This window comes from Cotesia glomerata, linkage group LG6, assembly GCF_020080835.1.
Source record: "Cotesia glomerata isolate CgM1 linkage group LG6, MPM_Cglom_v2.3, whole genome shotgun sequence".
Taxonomy (NCBI): Eukaryota; Metazoa; Arthropoda; class Insecta; order Hymenoptera; family Braconidae; genus Cotesia; species Cotesia glomerata.
Window position 1 is genome coordinate 27,531,542 of NC_058163.1, and position 20,833 is coordinate 27,552,374.

General features: G+C 31.8%; 1 protein-coding gene across 2 annotated transcripts; it reads right to left on the reverse strand.

Moving 5' to 3' along the window:
• Window positions 1-1,091: 1,091 nt before the first annotated feature.
• Window positions 1,092-20,831, reverse strand: LOC123266873 (iroquois-class homeodomain protein IRX-6). 2 transcript variants are annotated; one of them, XM_044731313.1, is made up of 6 exons: window positions 19,171-20,831; window positions 16,468-16,530; window positions 10,677-11,192; window positions 9,850-9,962; window positions 2,983-3,287; window positions 1,092-2,889 (listed from the first exon to the last, which is right to left on the reverse strand). In XM_044731313.1, exons 1-6 carry the CDS (start codon window positions 19,207-19,209, stop codon window positions 1,940-1,942), a joined length of 1,986 nt encoding a protein of 661 aa, XP_044587248.1. In that variant the 5' UTR covers window positions 19,210-20,831; the 3' UTR covers window positions 1,092-1,939. The 2 variants fall into 2 exon arrangements, with proteins under 2 accessions (XP_044587248.1, XP_044587249.1); XM_044731314.1 differs by lacking the exon at window positions 16,468-16,530 and having other exon boundaries at window positions 19,171-19,457.
• Window positions 20,832-20,833: the final 2 nt, after the last annotated feature.

Consider the following 20,833-nt stretch of genomic DNA (forward strand, 5'->3'; position numbering starts at 1 on the left):
ACTGGGATCGGGGATCGGGCATGAATGAACGAACAGAGAGAAGAGTCTAATGTTATGTGGAGAAAATAAACAACAAAATGAAATCCCGAGAATAATAATAAGGAGAAGGAAGACCGCGTCGACATTCTGCTGCTCGAGAAAAGAGAAAAGAGAAAAGAGAAAAGAGAAAAGAGAATTCTCTATAGCGATTGTCGATTTAAATGTTTACTAATAACCAAGAAGTTGGCTGCAACCACCCAGAAGTTGCTTTGCATTTTTATAAGTACATATCCGCCTAAGAAAATCGATACCAACCAACCAACCAATTCAATCCGATTCACAACCAGACGATTCATAAATTTTTTCTTTTTTATTCATCTAATTAATTCATCAACCCCGCATACTCAACATTCCATTATCTATCCAATAATTTCGCTTATCTATTATTTATTTATTTATAAACTGAATTTGAAATTTTAAGGATAAGGGTAAGGATAACAATTATATCTAAATATTTGTTTAAATTTTTTCGTTTAATAATAATAATAATAATAATAATTAAAAATTAAATGTATAGGGCACTGTATCTATCAAAATCGTACATAGTAAAATAATATTAATAAAAGTTCATTAAATTAATATTTTATTATCAATAAATACCAATGTGGCATTACAACAGCGTTTATTGTAGTTTATCCATTATTATTATCATCATCATCATCATTATCAGACGCACGACACATTTTCGACACAAATGACTAAGAAAGATGGCAATCGTTAGTAATTTATTTTATTTTAATTATCGTTAAATAATTTAAAAATTGAATAATTATTTTATTAAAACACGCGTGATATGTAGGCTTAGTCGACATTATTTTCATCTTTTATTTCCAAGACTCGACAATAATCTACCGAGCCACTGAGCCATCGAACCACCGACCACTTTATTTATTTAATTTATTATTATTATTATTATCATTTTCACTTATAATAATCTCATTCATCTGTAATTGTTATTGTAATTAAATCTATAATAATCAGTACTCGGTAGTAATAAGTAATAACTAATTTATTAATTAATTAATTAAATGATCGATATAGCACAAACACTCTGATGCGAAAATTTATTTATTCATTTAAAATGATGGCAATAACAATAATCGTCGATCCTCATCGTGTCACACTCGTTTTAGTTATTATTTGCACAAATTACATTGTCCTTTTTTTTATTTTCAATAAATTCATAATTCATTATCAATATAATATAATATAATATATATAATAAAATAATAAAAATCATAATAATTAAAATAATAATACGCATCTACACTACATACATTACATACATTTTATTTAGTTTTTTGGCTGGGCTTTAAGTCAATCCCTTTCAACTACTATGTACAAATACATAAATAATAAGTATTGTTATTAATTCATATATATATATATATAATATATATTCTATATTTATATAATTATCAATCTTATCTAACGCAATTTTTATTTATACTATATATTTATATATTTATTATTTAATTATTTAGGTCGGTTATAGTTAAATCGGTTCAGTCAAAAAAGCTATCGGATGCGTGATAATTATGCAGATTCTTTTCTTTTCTTTCCTTTTTTTATCTATTTTTAATAAACAAACTGCTTAGAGCTTTAAATAACAAAAAATCCAAAAATTAAAAATAATTATATTATTCTTTTTCTTGTTTAATGGATTTTTGGTTTAAAAAAAAAAAAGTAAATAATGGTTAATTGTGGCCAAAAGTATTTTAGTCTGCATAATTATTGTTGGGAAATTAACAAAATATTATTAATTAACATGATCCATCAGATGACAATATTATATCTCTTAAAACTGTACACTAATTACAAGACATTAGTCTGCTTATTGTCGGGTGACAATCGTTTATTTAAACGATCATTCAGCCTCAGAGGCTGCCTCAGACCTCGATCACACTCGCGGGGATTTATTCCCGGGCTCGCTGGGGTGTGGCGATCTTTGCTCCGAGTGCGAGGACACTGATGACGATGGCGATACTTCCGACGGTGTCATCAGTCCCCCACTGATGTTATTATTATTACTATTATTATTATTATTATTACTACTATTTGTATTAGTATTATTATTATTGTTATTATTACTATTACTAGTACTGCCATTGAGGGGAAAGGGTTTGACAGTGATACTGGTGGATACGGCAGGCGGCGTGGAAGTGAGAATGCCTGCAGGTACTGAATTCGGAGCAAGTCCCAAGCCTCCTAGACTTCTCGAGTAGCTCTCCAAAAAGGCCATGTCTCCGGAGCCGAGCTGGGAGGCTGCACCGTAAAAGTTACGATAAAAGTCTGGGTGAGGCCTGACGTACTGGGACCCTGAAATCGCCGGGTGGATATGGTGGTGCGGAGGAAATCTATTTGCGAGAGGACTCACGATCTTTCCGCCCCCGGGGGAATTCTGGTAGGGACTTCCGAGGCCAGTTAACGTCCCACTGGAGGGTGGCGTTGGTGGAATCGGACTGTCCGCGTCCTTGCTGGCCATGTCCGCAAGGGACCAGATCCTCGGTTTGGTGCTGTTCTCCGTGGAGTTTGCGCTGGAGGTACTTGTCGAGGTCGGAAGATGAATGGGACCCGTCGGCGAGGTGCTTTCAGGCGAGGGGTGCCTCAGCAGCCGATTATGCGCGGCCAGATACGCTGGATGCTGAAGCTGGAGCGGGTGTCGGGGAGGCTCTCGCTGGTCGTAGAGACACTCGGGGCTGTCGGGGCCACTGTCCGCGCGGGACTCTGACCACTCGCTCTCCTGGATTCTACTCTGGAGGCCACTTCCCGTCGACGGATGCAACAGATCCAGACGATTGGTTGGACGTTCTCCGTCTTCAGACGACCCCGTGCCTGAATCTTTTGAATCTGGAAATTAAACAAAAATTTCTTTTTCGTTAATTTTTTTAATTTATAAATAAATAAATAAATAAATAAATAAATAAATAAAGAGAGTCTTACCAAGTCGGTCTTTGTCGTCGACACTCTTGCGACCACTGTCATCATCATCATTGTTGTTATCCTCATCTTCGACTCTATTTCTTGGCTCCCAGGTCATCTTATTTTCCTTCTTGAGTCTTCTCCTGGCATTAGCAAACCACGTAGATACCTGAGTCAATGTCATCTTGGTAATAATTGCAAGCATTATTTTCTCACCCTTGGTCGGGTATGGATTCTTTTTATGCTCGTTTAACCAGGCTTTTAAGGTGCTTGTTGTTTCCCGAGTTGCATTTTTTCGTCTTGCGCCATTTAAATCCATTCCATAACTGAAACAAATTATATATTTCTCTGTTAAAAAAAATAGTCTTTTGTAAAATATAAAAGGTTACTGTGGGCAATATTGTATCATCGGGTAGTAATATTTTTATTAAAAATAAATAAAAAGTATCATCGAGTATGAACGGATATTTTTTGGTTATTGTAATTGTGATTCGACATCTAGCTTGGTTCGGTTTCCTCTTTTATATATAATATACTCAATAGTTGGCGCGTTTCTCGCTGTTGCGACTGTTTGCTGTTGGGTGTATACCGAGCAACCGACACATACAACAGTAACTAGCATAGCAGATAGAATACGACCGTGGCTGTTCTCTCGTTCCGTGTTCCCCGTTCCCCGTTCCCCGTTCCCGTCCCCGTCCCCGTCCCAGGGGTTGTGCCATGGATAAGTGACAGTTTTATTAATTCCCCATCCCTCATTGTCTGCAACTTCTCGCCTCTCTATACTCTATATCATTCCCTATACCATCACACCATCATACTCTCTACTCTCTATTCTCTACTTTTGTCTCTGCCTTTATTTTCATGCGCGTGAAATGAGAAATAAAGTTCAATAATGTCGCCACTCAAACATCCGTCACTTTAAAAACCATTTATTCTTTATTTTTTTTTTTTTTTTTTCTTTCTTTTATTCTCATTTCATATTTTTTATGCTAAATCACTTGATAATTATTAAAAGCAGTTTTGATTTATTGATAATTATTTTTAAATATCTGTAAGAATAATGTCTAAACAAATATCAAATTTAAATAATTAATATAGCAAAGTATTTGAATTTAAAAAGTTTAATTAATTTACAAGTACAAGTACGCCGTACAGTTTACGGTTTGCGGAAAAAATTTAATTTCAATTCTGTCGATTCAGCATCACAAGTTTTATCTCTGATAAGGCTTTTATTTTTTCAGTTTTTTTTACTTTTTAGTAATGAGATTCGGAATAAAATAGAAGAGTTTTGAGGGTCTTAGTGTTAAGTATAAGTATATAAGAACAGCTCTGTGGTACTCTATAGTATCTATCTGAGAGTCTTTAAGAAGTTCCTCGAGGAAGTAAATAGTACCAAATGAGACTGAGGTAAGCGAGAACTCGGAATGAGTGGTGATCCTCCATTATCTATCCTCTGAAGCCTCGCGAGGGTCAAGAGGGACTAAAAGGAGACTTTTCAGGGGAAGATACCATATACCATGCCGTAGATAATATCTAGAGCTCTTTTTTTTCTCTTACTTCAGTAGATCTTAAATCGCTAACAGTATTGGATAACTTTCCTCAAATTTATGCGGTTTTTCAAATAACTATATTAAACTTATTTGTTTTTGACTGTGAGTAATAACTTGGTTCTCACATTATGAAATTAAATTTAATCATCACAATAATTAATAATTTGAAATTTCCTGGCATAAAAAATAATTGGTTATTAAGTGAGCAATTAAAGTAATTAATTACCAAATTATGAATAATGAAAGTAAAGTAAATATTTATCTGTTGGCTGGAAGGTTGAAAGTATATATATATATTGTGTATATAATTAACCAAATGAAAATCTACTAATTAAAGTTATTAAATAAGTGATAAGTTTTTTATTAGGTATAATAGTTTACGAAATAAGTTTTTTTTTTTTTTTTAAATATAGATTAAAAATTCAAGGATAATGAGATAGAACGCGTGGGTGTTTTTTTTATTATTATTATTTTTTTTTCTTTTCTCTCCGATATACCTACCCGAGTATTTGGGAGTAGCAAATGGCGTTCTGCAGTTATTTAAAAATTCACCCGGGTATGAGTAACTACGTCTCCATCTCCTGCTCCTCTACCTCCTCCCACTAAAATTCCCAACAGGGTGGCGGATTAAAAAATCAGAGTGGAAGCTTGTTTCTCATGATAACAGTCCGGACAACGTCGACTCGACTCGACTCAACGTCGACTTTTATTTTTTATTTTATTACTCCACTCTGCTCCAACTCTACTCTTTTAATTCAACTTCTAGCTCCGTCACATTGATTGTTTTTCTCGTTTTTCTCATTTTTATCTTTCTCCTCTTTCTCCTATATAGCATGGTCATATAAGCCATCACGAGATTCACGACAAGGCTGAAAATTTTACGACAGTTCCCATCACTCTCAAATAAACTATGCAAAAAGATAAAGAATTAGCGAATTGTTTTTCATGTGAAGCTTTTCATTTTATAAATTCTCAATTCCTTTGTTTTACTTTGCTTTTACTTGACTTGCTGTTTAATTTTTATTCTCTTTTTCTCAGCTTTTCAAGTTTTATCCTCATTTTGATCATCAGCAGGGAGTTCACATACAAATATATACATATAAGTACTTACTGTGAGTTTGCTCAACTACGTGCCATGTGTATAAATGTCGCACGCAACTGTAATAGTAATAATAGTATCTGTATGTGTGTTGAGTGTGAGTAAATGAAAGCAACCCTTTCCTCTGATGCGCGAAAAGCGATCGCATCAACTGGTTGTTTCCATGGCGATTGCTAATCGGGCTGTGCTTGAGCCCGTCCCTCTTGGTACATATCCACCAACCCCTTTTTACTCTCCACCCTACTCGCTACTAGCTATACTAGCTACTAGCTACTAGCTACTAGCTACTCGCTACTCGCTACTCGCTACTCACTACTCGGCACTCGGCACTCGGCACTAGCGGGTACAAGTAAACCGGTGAGTAGTTTATATCTCGAACAGTCGTTTTCAGTAGGCAGCAGTAGACAGTAGTAGGCAAGTCAAACTACCCAGGAATACTCTCAGAAATCCAACCCCCAAGCACTAAACCACCAAACACCTACTAGTATAACAACACCTTTTTTTCCAGGATTTTAATTTGTCATTGGCAATTCCCCTATATATATATATATACGTATTTAAAATTTACAATCTATACAATCTACAATGCTGTGTGTTAAACCGAGGGGTGAGAGATCAAGATGGAGTCTCTGTTATTGAGGGGTTTCGTTACAGGTAAAATCCAGCTCCGCCTCTTTCGTCGCGTTTAAGGGCTTCTTAACATTGGGTGGTACTCCCATCCTATCCTATTACTTTGGTTCTGATTAAGTAATCGATCCCAATAAACCAGACATGTTTGTTTTATTTAAAAATATACATCTCATGTTTGTTTATTATTTTTATAAATTTTAATTGAGTAGAAATCTACAAAAGAAAACTTGTGTTTAACTAAAAATATACATATTATAATATGTAAATAAGTTTGAGTTTTAAAAAATCTAATTGTCAGCTAAACCGTCACAGTATAAGTAATAAATGACTTGAAGGAAACATTTGTCATAAATCATAAATCATACAAGTCATAACAACAAAAATAGGTGAATTTGTTGTGAAACAAATAAGATGAAAAATAGGTATCTAATTTTAAGCATAAACCATTAAATATACAGCTAATGAGCATGCTCGCACGCTGTCTAGCTGTCTAACAGTCATGTGTTTGATAGTACTAGTAGTACTAGAGAGAATACCCTGATGGATATAATATATTATTATATAGAATTTAAACTCTGGTTATATTGTCAAACAGCGAGTACGCATATATCAGACACCGAGTTATCACTAAATTAATAGAAAGGACCATTTCTCCCTTTGACAACCTTCAAAAGCATCAAATATATATATATATACATAATATCAGTCAACATCATTTGAAATGTATTATATTGTTGTCTGGTATGGGAATGGGGAGCGATTTAGATTGCGCCGTATTGGGAAACACTTTGCTTGCTAATTACTCTGCAATGTGTGTGTCCAATCCCACAGTAGATCATTAATCATTAATTGTTAATATCATTTTATTTTAATTTTTTACTTTATCAACATATATATATATATATAATGAATTATTGTTTGTTGAGTGTGAGTCGATATTAATATTATTGTTGCGTTATGTTTGGTCAGCTAATATAACGTATGTAGCCTATGTATAGCATATATATAGCGGCGTTTAAATTCGTGGTGACACTGTATGTCGTTATATAGCAGCAACAATGCGCACGTGCATTGTGATAAATTATGAATTGTTGTTGTTAGTATTATTATTATTATTATTATTAAAAGTTAAAACTGAAGGAAGAAAGAGTGGTTTGTCGTGGTAGACTCTTGCTGGTCGTGCCTTTCTTATTGTCTACCCTACATGTCCCCGGAAGCAGGGCCAATCCGGCGGAAAGACGGGATCGTTGACCCGCCGCGATCTCGACCTTACCGTAAGTGCATGCCAAACTTGCATTTTATTTTATTATTTAATAAGTTAGTTCATCTCCCCCAACTTATTCTAACATTTATTTTTTTTTTTTTTTTTTTTTTTTTTTAATTAATAATATTATAAATATTATATTATTATTATTTGATAACAAAGTATAGACCAATAGAGACCAAAAAAGTGCTAATGGTATCAATGAGTACTATCAATTTTTATTTTATTAAAATTTGAAAATCCAAAGCCACGGATTTACGTAACCAATCATCAACCATAAAATAAAAATGTCTGTATATATAGCGTGTACCGAAAGTCCAAAAGACATTGTAAACTCAACGGAAACACCACGGCGGAATATATTATAATAATTATAAACTCACGTAATCGAGCTGTTCTCAATTTACTAAAATTCCGTTGTAAAACAATAGTATATTATTTTTATAAATTTGTTGGTGGTTTATTCCGACGCCGAGACCTTCGATACCGATAATGAGTAATTTATATACTCATTATAAATAAATTTGAGTTTATAATAAACCCACGAATAAATTTTATTTACTTCGTTGCCCCAATAATTAAACTCATTACCATTATTATAATTATTTCATGCTAATTGCGTTAATTATGTTAACTAACAAGCAACAAGCAAAAAACAACAACAGTACATACTTATGTATATAGTTATATTTATTACATATCATTAATATTTTTATATTTTTTTTTTTTTCATAACCAAGCAAGGGATTTTTATTTGTTTTTTTTATAATTAAAATGAAACAAGTGCAGAAATAGAAAATTATTTTTGGTTGTGTATTATTAGGAATCAGATCACGTAGTGCGTGCAATGATGTGTAGTCAGTTAGTCACGTTTATTATATAGTCACTGTTACTCTGTTGGGCCACCAACCACTCAGATATTATATTAATGCAATAATATTATTATATGCTATGGTTGCTGTTAACTTACAATTGATATATGTAATGCATAAAATGACGACATCACTATTGTATTAAATAGACAATCGCTAAATCAAGTAAGTTATGTTTGCAAGCAAATATACACACATACATATAGGACGAAATTTCGATGTAGTGCTAGCTCTTGAGGGAATAATAAAAAGAAGGAGAAGGAGGAAAATTTGTAGGTATGATGTACATATGGGGATATATGTGATATGTGACGCACTTCCGGCATGTACTGCTGATTTAAATGCAAGGAAACGATCAAGTACTACAGCTTGCTTAAGTACGATATTATATGTACGTTTCGATCTGGACGCGAGCCGTCGGTTACTTTGTTTCGTTCTACTGCATCTGCATTTTTATTTAAAATTTTTTTTTTTAATTTTTATTTTGTTAATAACCAAGTGTTTTATCAGGAATACCAATTTATGTTTCAATTTATCAGTGTATATATTTATTTGATGAAATCAAATTAAACAAAAAAAAAAAAAAAAAAAAAATACATATTAGTTATAATAAAAAATAAAAAATGATGTAGGCATTTAAAAATATCCCAATCGTGATAAAAAAAAAATTCATCTCTGGTGATGTATAATCACGACGTACTAAAATAACGACAAAATTGATTTATACGCGACCTTTTACCGTCTACTGTAGTCTCTGTATAATATTATAATTATAATATAATAATACAGACGTTGAGTTTTTAAGTAACGCTATATAGTTATTAATATGTTACCCACACACTCCGAATTAGGTGTGTACGTAGACAGCCGGATATTAAAAGGCTCTTTAGAATTATTTAGAATTGTCAGTTGTGTATAGTTATGGTAGTTACTGGTATGTTATTATATATGTCCAAGACGACAATAATCTAAATGGTATCGCGGTTGCCGTGGTACGGGTCACCCCAGCGCTAATTTATTACAATGTTTACGTGTTAACTCATCAATAATAATACTTTATCTGTCGGATATAACCAGGGAAAAACTTGGTTAAATATATATATTTATGTATGTATGTATGTATATATAAAATTATTATGTCGACATATTATGAATAAATACCAATTCACGAGTATTATAATGATAGACAGATAATTTTAACCTCTAACCCTATAACTTTATGATAACTAAATAGATTAATGTACAGTGTCGTTGTCGTCTGTAATAATATAATACGTTTATCTACTTTTTATTGTCATTTATTTATTTATTAATATTGATAATCAATCTAATTATTTTTACTCAACAGACAAAAGATATAATTGTCAGAAAAATATTTAAATAATTTATATGTATAAATGTTGGTATAATTTATTTGAGAATAATATGACACAAGAAAATAGATAATTGAGTCATGAATAAGTTATAACTTACCCGTTGAAGGGATAACTGGCAAATGCTGCTGCATCGTAAGGATGATATACTGCTGGATATGGCCAACCCGCTGCACCCGCGCTTAGATTCTCTTTTAAATCCAAACCTGCTGCCTGAAATATTATTATCATCAATAATATTTAAACTCTATAGTAATCTCTTTGCTTGATTTTATTTTTACTGGTTCAAAAATTCGGTTATTAAAATAAACTTTTGATATTCACGTTTGATCGACTAAACCATGAAATTGATAAACTAAACGTTATAGAATTAAAAAAAAAAATTTTTTTTCTTTATTAAATAATAAAAGAATGGCGAAAAAAAAAAAAAATAACACCTGGCAAAGTAAAGGTGAGCCACGTGATCAATCATCTTGTCATATTTTCTTTTTTATTAAAAGATTGATATGTATTGATCGATACAAGTATACATATATTAAATATAAAAATATAAAACTATAAAACTGTTTGTCAGATAACTAAAATAGTTGTCAAGCAATAATAAGTTTATTCACAGACTCGGTATAGTAATAGTGAAGAATTTTATTAATTTTAAAAGAGCGATAGCTTGAGGCTTTTATCTAGTATTTAAAAAAAAAAAAAAAAAAAAAAAAAAAAAATAAAACAAAACATACAAGATAATTAATTTATTATCAACTTATAGATATTTAGGTCATGTCATAAAATAATTTTTACACTTGGAAATAATAATTGTCAGTCTGTTCTGGTACATAATGAGTTAATAAAAATAAATACCAAGACGGTGTGTGGTCCGATAAATAATAAATGCAATCATCAATCAATAAATATTATTATAATAATACGTACGGTAGGAGAATAAAAAGGAGTTTGTTCGGCCCCAAGAGCTGGAAAGTATGCGGCCATACCCTCGGAGGCTACTGCTGCGGCTGCTGCGGCATACGGTGTGCTGTACATCGAAAGAGCCGCAGGTGTGATTCCACCGAGACGCTGGTACCCTGCGCCCAAAAGCTCGTACTGACAGGAGCAGATTGATTGGCCAGTCACCGGGTCGGTAAAAATAGGACGACCAGTGTCACAACACCGACCACTCGGTGGCCCCGACGGCGGAGGTCCATGCGGCTGCTGCTGCTGCTGCTGCTGATGCTGATGCTGAGACGAGGGACTAACCGAGCTCGTTGGACTCCCGGCTGCTGGTCGGATTATTGCGCTGGTTACAGCCATCCTCGCTACGCTCGACAGAGGTGACGTCAAGGGGTGGTTTTCGCTTCCACCGGTTGATGAAACTCCACTACCGGTCAACAGAGACCCTGAAGCTGGAGAGGGTGAAGATGACGCTAATGCTCCACTTACTGTTACGGGACACTGAAATTATAAAAATAAAAATATACATTGTAGTTATTAGAAGGTTATTCACATAACAGTTAACATATGCTCAATAATCGGTTTTAGTGTTGGCCACTGGCGACTAGCGATAATCTTTTCTTGGGGATCTTGTACCGCCAACCGCCTTATAGTATTATTCAGACTGGTATTGTCGATATACAACTCGGCAAAGTTTCATTTTGTTCACCTTTACCATCTCTTGTCTCACCAACCAACCAACCAACAATAATCTATACTATGTATCCTAACCCCTTCCTCCCTCTTCTCATACCAATATAACAACCGGTATACTATATATGTGTATGCAGTAGACAATATATGCTGGGGAGAAAGATTAACGCGGGAGCTAAAATATAATCGGAGATCGGCAAAATACACAAGTGAGAAATACAGTTGTATGAGTCGAATAATCGCGGTTGGGTTTATTTTATATTATACCTTGCACCAACTACTAGCCACCAACCACATCCACCAAGTATATTCAACCAGATCCAAGAAGCAGTACCACAGAGGAGTATGTATATACAACAGAGGCGACGACAACCAGTTGAGAGCTAAGAGAGTAGAGAGCCACGATGGAATCGTGAGGTGTAACTCAGCTGGCTACCACCAAAGGCCCGAGAATTATGGCCTACAGGTCATACCAAACACGCTTCGTCGTTTAACCTCTTCCTCTTCTTCTTCTTCTTCTTCTTCTTCTTATCCTTTATATATATATACATACATATGTAGCTTCTAGCTCATCGTTGGTTGCTGACTGGCGACTACAGAGTTTTGCTGATATCCTCGAATACCTGACACTACTCGCCGGATACGTCTTCCTGCGGTGGATTCCATGAGCCGACAAATAGAAAGAACGACCCGATCAGTACGGTATACCGCGGGTATACGGAGTACTTTACAGTATTAAACAAGAAAATTCATTTTGTCAACATCAGACTCTTATTCACTTACTCACTCACTCACTCACTCACCTGCTGTACACATTCCCTTATATCCTTCCACCCTTTATCCTAAGTGATGCTTGCCTTAGTCTTGCTATTTGTTATTATTATTATTTTTATTATTTTTATTGAGAGTCGGGAGTGCAATGCATGCATGTACATCAGCACTTACAGCAGCTTACAGAGTTAGGTGTCGAGTCGAGGATAGAAGAGAGAAGAGAGAAGAGAGAAGAGAGAAGAGAAAAGATAGTCCCCTTTTATATTTTATCGCGCCTTTTTACACACAGCGTTACGTGATAACTCGATGCCGTTTTTTCATCAGACACTCAGGCAAGACACGGCATTTTCTTCGAACCATTTGAATTTATAATCTATCGGTTTTTCTTATATTTGCCCTTGTGTGCATACCCTCACTCGTTTTACATTTAAATTCATCGATTCTTGTAAAATATAAAATATAAATTCAGGAGCAATCCTTACACATACCTTTCATTTAATGAATAATCATTTTTTTTAAAAGTATAAATTATTTTTATTCGTTGACCGACTGCTAATTCGCAACAATGTACATTAAGTAAAGATATTTTATTGATATATATATATATATATATAAGAAGAATAAAAAGAAGAGATGTGGTTATATACTATATTATAACTATGTAGCAGTCAGAATGAATGAATTTAAGTTTTTAGAAATAAAAGTAAAAGTGTCTTATAAGTATGTATAGGTGTATACATGGAATTATGCACTTCGTATCTATATACCCGTGGCATTTAATTCCGCGTGTTGTCAAGAGCAGCTGCGTAGTAAGCGACAAGCATCAGCGCCTGTCAGAGTTATATGTTGACCAGTTTCTTCGAGTAGTTAAATTCACAAATAACAAATACATATACATATAAACTTGGTACATACATTGATACATTCATACTAGCATTAAATATTGGATATTGAATCGGATTTGATCAGGCCCGGTTTTTACCATTAAAAATATGTATAATACATTATAAGTTAAACTACAGCTTAAATCCGTTAAATATCTTGCTTTCTCTCTCGCACTGTAAATTCCACACAAACTTCATCTCCCTCCTTAATGTAATATGGAGTACACCAACATTATACAAATTTTTAATACACATTAATGTTGTATCTGCTCCTATCGGTGTATAAAATAATAAGGACCTACTCAACCAGCGTAATCAATATGACGCACGATTTATACGGCCTTGATTAACGTCACGTAAAGCTAATAAATATATATATAATAATAATAATAATAATAATAATAATAAAATATTAATCCATTATGCAAGCATGCTAATAAGGCAATGGTATTATAATCCTGTAGTTTATATATAATCATCTACCCAAATTCTCTTCTTTCTTTACTTTTAATCTTTAGTGTGTGAGCCCACTTTTTAAATATATATTCATCTGGATCGAAATTCCATAGATTATTATTATTATTATTATACTAAAAATAAAAAAAATGAGGATTATTTGTGAGCGTGAGATATTTTGTCACCGGTTATTTATTATTTATTTAACAGCCAGTTATTCAGTAGCAGTCACAACAATGTGATGTAATGGAATTAATTATTACCCGATATTTTATGTAATTTATTGGATTAATATTTATGATTTTTTGTTATTAATTATTTATAGCTGATAAGCTGGTATTGATTGATTTTTTTTTTTTTATGGACAAAAGATAAGAAATGGTGGATTTGATTAATTACTTTTTGTACCATGCAGAATTACTTAAAACTTCTAACTTTGGTTTTACATATGATATATTATAGATAACTGAAAAAAAAAAAAAAAAATAGATAAATTCAAAGTTTAATTTTTATTGTTGTAATTTTAGAGAATTTATGATAATTATTCTAACATTGAGTTAGATTAAAAGATTGTAAAATTTTATTGATGATATAAAATAAATGTGAAATCAAACTAAAAATTCAATTGTAAAATAAATCCGTTAGGAAGGTCGTGAGTCTCAGCATGAAATTTTTCATTGAGAAAAAAAAATAAATTTCCATCGTAACTTATAAAATTGATTATTAAATAATAGGCCCAATGTATAACGAAACTGTGTTTGTAACATTAAAGATATTACAGTGATATGTAAATAAAAGTGTCGCAATAATGGTGTTATAATTGTAACGGGCATTTGTGTATTATAAAGAGCCTTGACAATTTATAATAAATTGGAAAAAGAATATGCGAAGCGGCTTATCCTGTAGACACAGATGCGCCGCAATGTTTGCAGCCGGAACATTTGTCACGCGTGTCCTGCAACTCTCAGAGGTAAAAGGGACCGGTTTACTTTCCATTCTATATATCTTTCTCTTTATATAGGTTCTCACTTTAATACATATAACGAGAGGTAAAGTAAAGCTCAAGTAAGCAAGAGCACAAAAATATATATATCCAATATAAATATAATATGTCGGGTAGGTAAAGAAGGTAAAGCCAATAGTATGTATACAGTATAGGTTATATTGTTGTCTTTTTGTTCGGATCGTCATCGTACGGTTTGTCGCTTTTTGTGTATACCGATAATGCCCTCTTTGCTCTCTTTGCAACGAGGCCCAGCCAAACAAATATTTACTCCCGAGCAGATTGATGGACCGTCCTGTGTGCTTAGGCCGTCAAAGGTACTTACTTATGTTCCCACACGTTATTTTGCCCTTTACCACTCTACAAAATCCACACACTGAATAAATCCCTTTTTCTTTTCTCTTCTCCTTCTCTTTCTCATTTATAATTCTCTATTCATCCTTATACTAACCAAAAAAAATTCAAAATCTAACAACCCAAACACACACACACACACACACACACACTATCGTACACACTCAAACGCTATAGCTTCGACGATTAATATCCGCTGTAACTTTAATCACACTCTCAATCTCGGCTACAACAGACTAAAACACTAAACTATCCTATTTTGTTTAGGTTATACATACAATAACACATATATCTCTTCAATACAGTCAACTTTTTCTATCCTCTTAAATGTAAACTTAAACTTAAACTTTCACCTTTCTTGACGTGGATAAACCGAAAACCGTCAAAGTCATCGCTCGACAAATATTTCCCCGAAAGGTTTTTCCTTCAGGAAATATTGAGTTTAGCTCAGTCTCTATTTTATTTTTATAAACTGACCAACTTTCGATCAACATCAATTTTTATACTCTATAATCTTTGTTATTTAAATTTTTATTTTATTTATTACCTATATATAAAATGAATAGCCTCTTTGTAGGTCCAAAGTTAATGGGCTATTAAATTTAACTGATTGTATTTATATACATATTCTTTTGAGTGGATTCTTATTTATTTTATGGGAATGCATCCTCATTAAACTTTTTCAACAATCAAAAAATATTTTTATACTCGAAAATTTTGTTTTCTCTATCAATAACAAAAATAAACATTTTTATTTAATGTTAAATTTATGACAAAAATTATTTATTCTTTCACCACTCGCAAAATAACCATGTTCTGTATTTGAGTGGATCCGGCCCCCATCTGTTAATAATATATATCTCTGTAGTACTAAATTTATAAATTTTAACACCAAAGTTTACAAAAAAATAAATAAAAAAAAAAAAATGAAATGAACTAAAGACAGATTGGTAGAGATGTTTTAGTATATATACACTGTGTCACACGATACTAACGATTCTTGGTATAAAAAAGATAACAAACGACTTTAGTTATGTATATCAAAAGACAAGAGTACTCCGTGATGTACGTACCGACATGTAACATAGCGAACAAGAGTAAAAGAGTGGAATCTACATCCGGCATTTGTTTTAAGCTATATCCACTGTATGAATAAAGCCCCATACCGGTAAATAATATTCTCCGAAATATAATATTTAATTTTAAAAATTTTTGTATTCTTAAATTTATTATATATATATATATATAGTGTAGATGATGACTGATGACATTGCCTGTTTAATAATCTATATTTTTTTTTTCTCCCATAAATACAGTTCATAAATATATAAAATATCATATAGTCTGTAGACCTGCTACTTTTTTTTTTATTAGATTTTATTTCATTAAATATGAGCCTGTTTATTTAAAAAGAAAAAAAAAACAATAACATCAGCTACAATGTTAATATATAGAGGGATATTTTATAAATATAATACATTGTAATAAGATTTTAGATAAGGTGAATAATGTATATAATGTATGAATAATGTGGTGGGTGTTTATTTTATTAAATACAAGCTAACTATGCGCTGAGACATTTAATCGCGAGTTAACAGACATGGATAACACTTACATTGTATGGGATGATTTTGAGTAGAGCCTGAAATCTGAGCACCGGAAATGCCGAGAACTCGTACTGTCAACATATTAATGCGTGTGCGTTTTGTAATCGAGTAGAGTGGATATATTATTATTATAAGTTATGTGCTCATAAGATTTTTACCCAAGAGTAGTGCCTATAATATTTTAGATTATTTACAACAAACGAATATTTATATTAAACTGCCCAGTTTTTTTATTAAAACGATCTTCCATAGTTAATAATAATATCTAAATACATAATTATTCACTACGGTTACAATTTTAGTTTATTGAGTCAGCGTTAGTTGTTGTGTGTAAGCATACACTACTGCTTATTAAGTTACTTTTCATTCATAAATTTTTTTGTCTCTTCTTGAGTTTATATCAATGCTGACAACTCATTTTTTTGTCAATGCTCTCTTATTTTATATTTTTTTTTCCCATTGACGATTAATCACAGATAAAATATAATAATAATAATTATTATTATTATTATTATTTTAATGACAATGAATTTCTTAGATCTACTATAATTAATTATAAATATTATAATATATGATTCTATTTTTAATATCATTTTTTATTTATTGTATAAACTGAAATGTATTTAAAATTTTTTCGAGTGTAAAAGTTATTTTCTACAAGCATAAAGATTTGTATAATATTATGAGATAAAAAATAAATAAAAGTTTTATTAACAATAAAATTTTCGTCACTAATAAAATATTACTCCTATTTTTGTAATGAATAGAAAAAGGTTTCATCTAATTATAACCCTTATTTGAATATTGAATCGAAAAATAAATAAAAACTTTATTAAATTATTAATAAAAAAAAAAAAAAAAAATACAGAAATAAATTCATCGTATAAATTTTAAGCAACATAAAAAATATATTTCAGAGTATGATTAATTAAATGAATTGAACTATAAAAAAAAATTGAATTATTTAAACGAATGAAAAGATAGTTAATAAAAGCAGAAAATAAAGGGTATAAATATAACAATACTTATTATTAATATTACATATTTATCGACATTATTATCTCGTTCCTTAAAATATATCTTTATATATCAGTAACTTCTACTAAAAATATATAAAATATACTCGTGTCTACATTTATATAGACGTTTAAGAACATTTATTAAAAACCCAATCAGGCAAATTGTCATTTAATTGACGTAAATGATATATATATATAAATAATATTGAATTTTTGTCGCTTTTTAAATGTCTAGTTTAATTAAGTATAAGAAACGTTTATAAAGTATTAAAATAATGATGCTGATGATAATAATAATAACAATATGTAAGTAATGATAATAAATACAATTAAAAAGAGCATATTAGATATATATTTAAAATGCGTTACAATTGCTCGGTAGCGTTTAAACTTATTAACATGTAAGGACAATACATGCATAATATAAGGGACACGTGATCATTGTCCCTGAGTTGCTAATAAAGGTGTGGGTTCAACAGGCGGCTATTGCAACAATATGTTATACTATATATATATATAGACACAGTCTACACTCAGTTTATATATTCTATAAATGTATAAGTACCGCATGTGTCGAATATTGCGAATATTGCGAGCTAATACGGACAATTGAATTATTATTACATACCGAATTAAATATTTATAGATGCAGTGTTACTTTTTTTTCTTTAACAAGTACTCTTGTTTGTTTGATTATTATCTCATTTCTTTTTTTAATTGCGAGAAAAATTTTAATAAATAATTACATTTTTTTTTAACTAAATACTTAATTTATTTTTTTAAGTTTCAAAATTAATCTAATTTTATTATTAGATTAAATATTTAAAAAGTATCCAATCAATATACTATTTATTATATTAATAGTGCATAAAATTGTTTTATGTCTAGTTTTAAAAAAAATTGATGACTCTATTATAATGAATAAATATTTAAATTATAGTGTTACAAATTTAATCAACGACAATTTTTAATTATTTGGATTTTTTTTTTTTTAAATAATTAGTGGACTGTAAATTTAAAATTCAGTAAAATCTATTAATTTTTCTATCTATTGTATATATGGAAACTTTTGTGAACAAAAATGACCCATTAATGGGTGTTTCTGTTATGTATTGAAAATATCTTGTCGACTTTCTTGTAAAAGACACGATTTTTAACAATAGTGAGAATTAACTCCCACTGAGTTTAAAAAATCTGCTTCCGCACTATTTTATAATAAAAAATAAAAAAAATTCTCTGTACATCAAACAGTATACAATTTTAAAAATATTATTTCACTGTAGGCAAGAATTAATTTACTAATTTCTATTTGGAGTATATTTTTATATAATTAAAACGTAAATTCATACATGAGTTATCACCTTTGACTTCTCTCCTCAACAATTATTAAGCAATTGAACTAACAAAGTTGTAATTATTATCATTACTGTTAAATAATAGAGGTAAAAAGAGTAGATAGTAATCGCATGTTTACGATAAATAATTGTTACATTAGTTTTTCTTTTTTTTTTTTGTCTAATGGCTAATTTATCACGTAATAACTTTCAATTAGAGTTAAAAAATGTACATAGCATTACTGCTGTTACGTAAAATTTATTGCTTTATTCAAAAATATATTTCCTGCATAGTTGTTGTTGTTGTTATATTTTATTAAAACTATTTAAAGAAATAAATAATAAATAAAAAATTTACCTGCAAATTAGGCGATCCACGGTAAGAGAACTGTGACATGTTGTGTCGGCCACTGAGGGCCGTGATTGTCGTAATTTGCTACGCAATCATTTTTAATTACCCCAATCACCCTCTGTTTATTCACTCTCACTCACTTTTTAATAAAAGCCATATCGCCATGTTCCATAAAAAAAAAAAATAATAATAATTTTTTTTTTAATTAAACGTATTTTTTTTTTTTTTTTTTTTTAATATATATTGTGTATCCAAAATATTATCACAGGAAAAAAACTTTTATATATCACTGAATTTTTATATTATTTAACAATATAAAAAGAAAAAAAAATAAAAAAAATTCCACATCACTGGTTCACTTGTAATAGCAACAATAATAATTATTTAAAAAAAAAATAAAAAAAAAAGTAAATTATTAACAAAATCCACGTAATCCGGTAAAGTGTGTTAGGTATTAAAAGAATCGACACTAACTGGACGATAATCTGTCCGGCGTATATCCGATCGACGCGCCAGCTATCATCGGTCGCGACTATCCACCGGCGAATCGTCGTCTTCTTTTCGATGAAATCCGGTTTCGAAGGCTCCGCATCTGTATCTAGTGAATGAGTGGAACGAAGACCGCGATTGTCGCCCGTGCCTGATTTTAAATCAGAGAGTGGGGCAGACCACTGGCTGCTACAGGCTGTTACAGGCTCTTTCAGGGGTACACCACTGGGGAAAGAGGAAGGAGCTGGGGGAGAGGGAAGGGTAGTACCACCAGCAGCACCAACAGCAACAGCAGCAATACCAGCAGCACGCTCTGGTCTAAGGACCAAAAATTAAATACTAACCAGTAGTACGAGTTAAGTAGTGAGAGTAAATTGTTAGGGCACTTAATATTATTTATATCTAATTTTAACACTTTTTTTACAAACAATATTTTTTTTTAACATAATATGTGTATTGGGATAGGGTGTCGCGGTATTGCCAAATAGAAACTCGGGAATAGAATATCGCGACTAAACTGAGTTAGATGTTGTATTAGTAAGGAAGTATGTACCTCTCTGGCTGGTGGCATAGAGTTGCTCGGGAGTTGGTTGGGAGGTAGATAGTAGTAGTAGTAGTAGTAGTAGTAGTAGTAGTAGTAGTAGTTGTTGTTGTTGTTGTTGTTGTTGTTGTTGTTGTTGTAGTAGTGATTGTAGAAAGAGACGCAGGCGTTGTCGAGTTGATCACGGGTTGGCGTGTAACGCGGTAGCACTTGTGTTCTATCTCGCTTATAGTCTCAACTGGTGTGTAACTCCTTGCCTTACCCGTATTACCGTACCGAGGAGTATAATACTATACTACAGTACTAGTATTAGTGTATTAGTAGTAGTAGTAGTAGTAGTAGTGAATGTAGATGTTGATATATCAGTGTTACAGATGACACACAAGTAACAAGTGTGGTGAGGTGAGGTGAGGTGAGGTGAGGTGAGGTGAGGTGAGATAAAAGTGAGGTGAGGTAAAGTAAGGTAACGTAAGGTAGGGCTGTTGGTAGACGGCTAACTGGTACCACTACTAGCGCCACACTGACTAGAGTTAACTACAAACAACCAAAAATACGCCCGCAGTGAGGGCGTTTTTTTTAAACTCCGGTCAGGCAAGGGGCGGGTTTACTGATATGAGGTGTTGCCAGAGGCTTATATAC

Excerpts from the sequence above, each read along its gene's own strand:
- LOC123266873 (XM_044731313.1), bottom strand. The coding sequence starts at position 19,209 with ATGTCACAGTTCTCTTACCGTGGATCGCCTAATTTGCAG. Across the intron at positions 9,963-10,676 it reads CTCCTTTTTATTCTCCTACC|GCAGCAGGTTTGGATTTAAA; the intron begins GTACGTATTATT and ends ATAATATTTCAG. Across the intron at positions 2,890-2,982 it reads CGACGACAAAGACCGACTTG|ATTCAAAAGATTCAGGCACG; the intron begins GTAAGACTCTCT and ends TTTAATTTCCAG.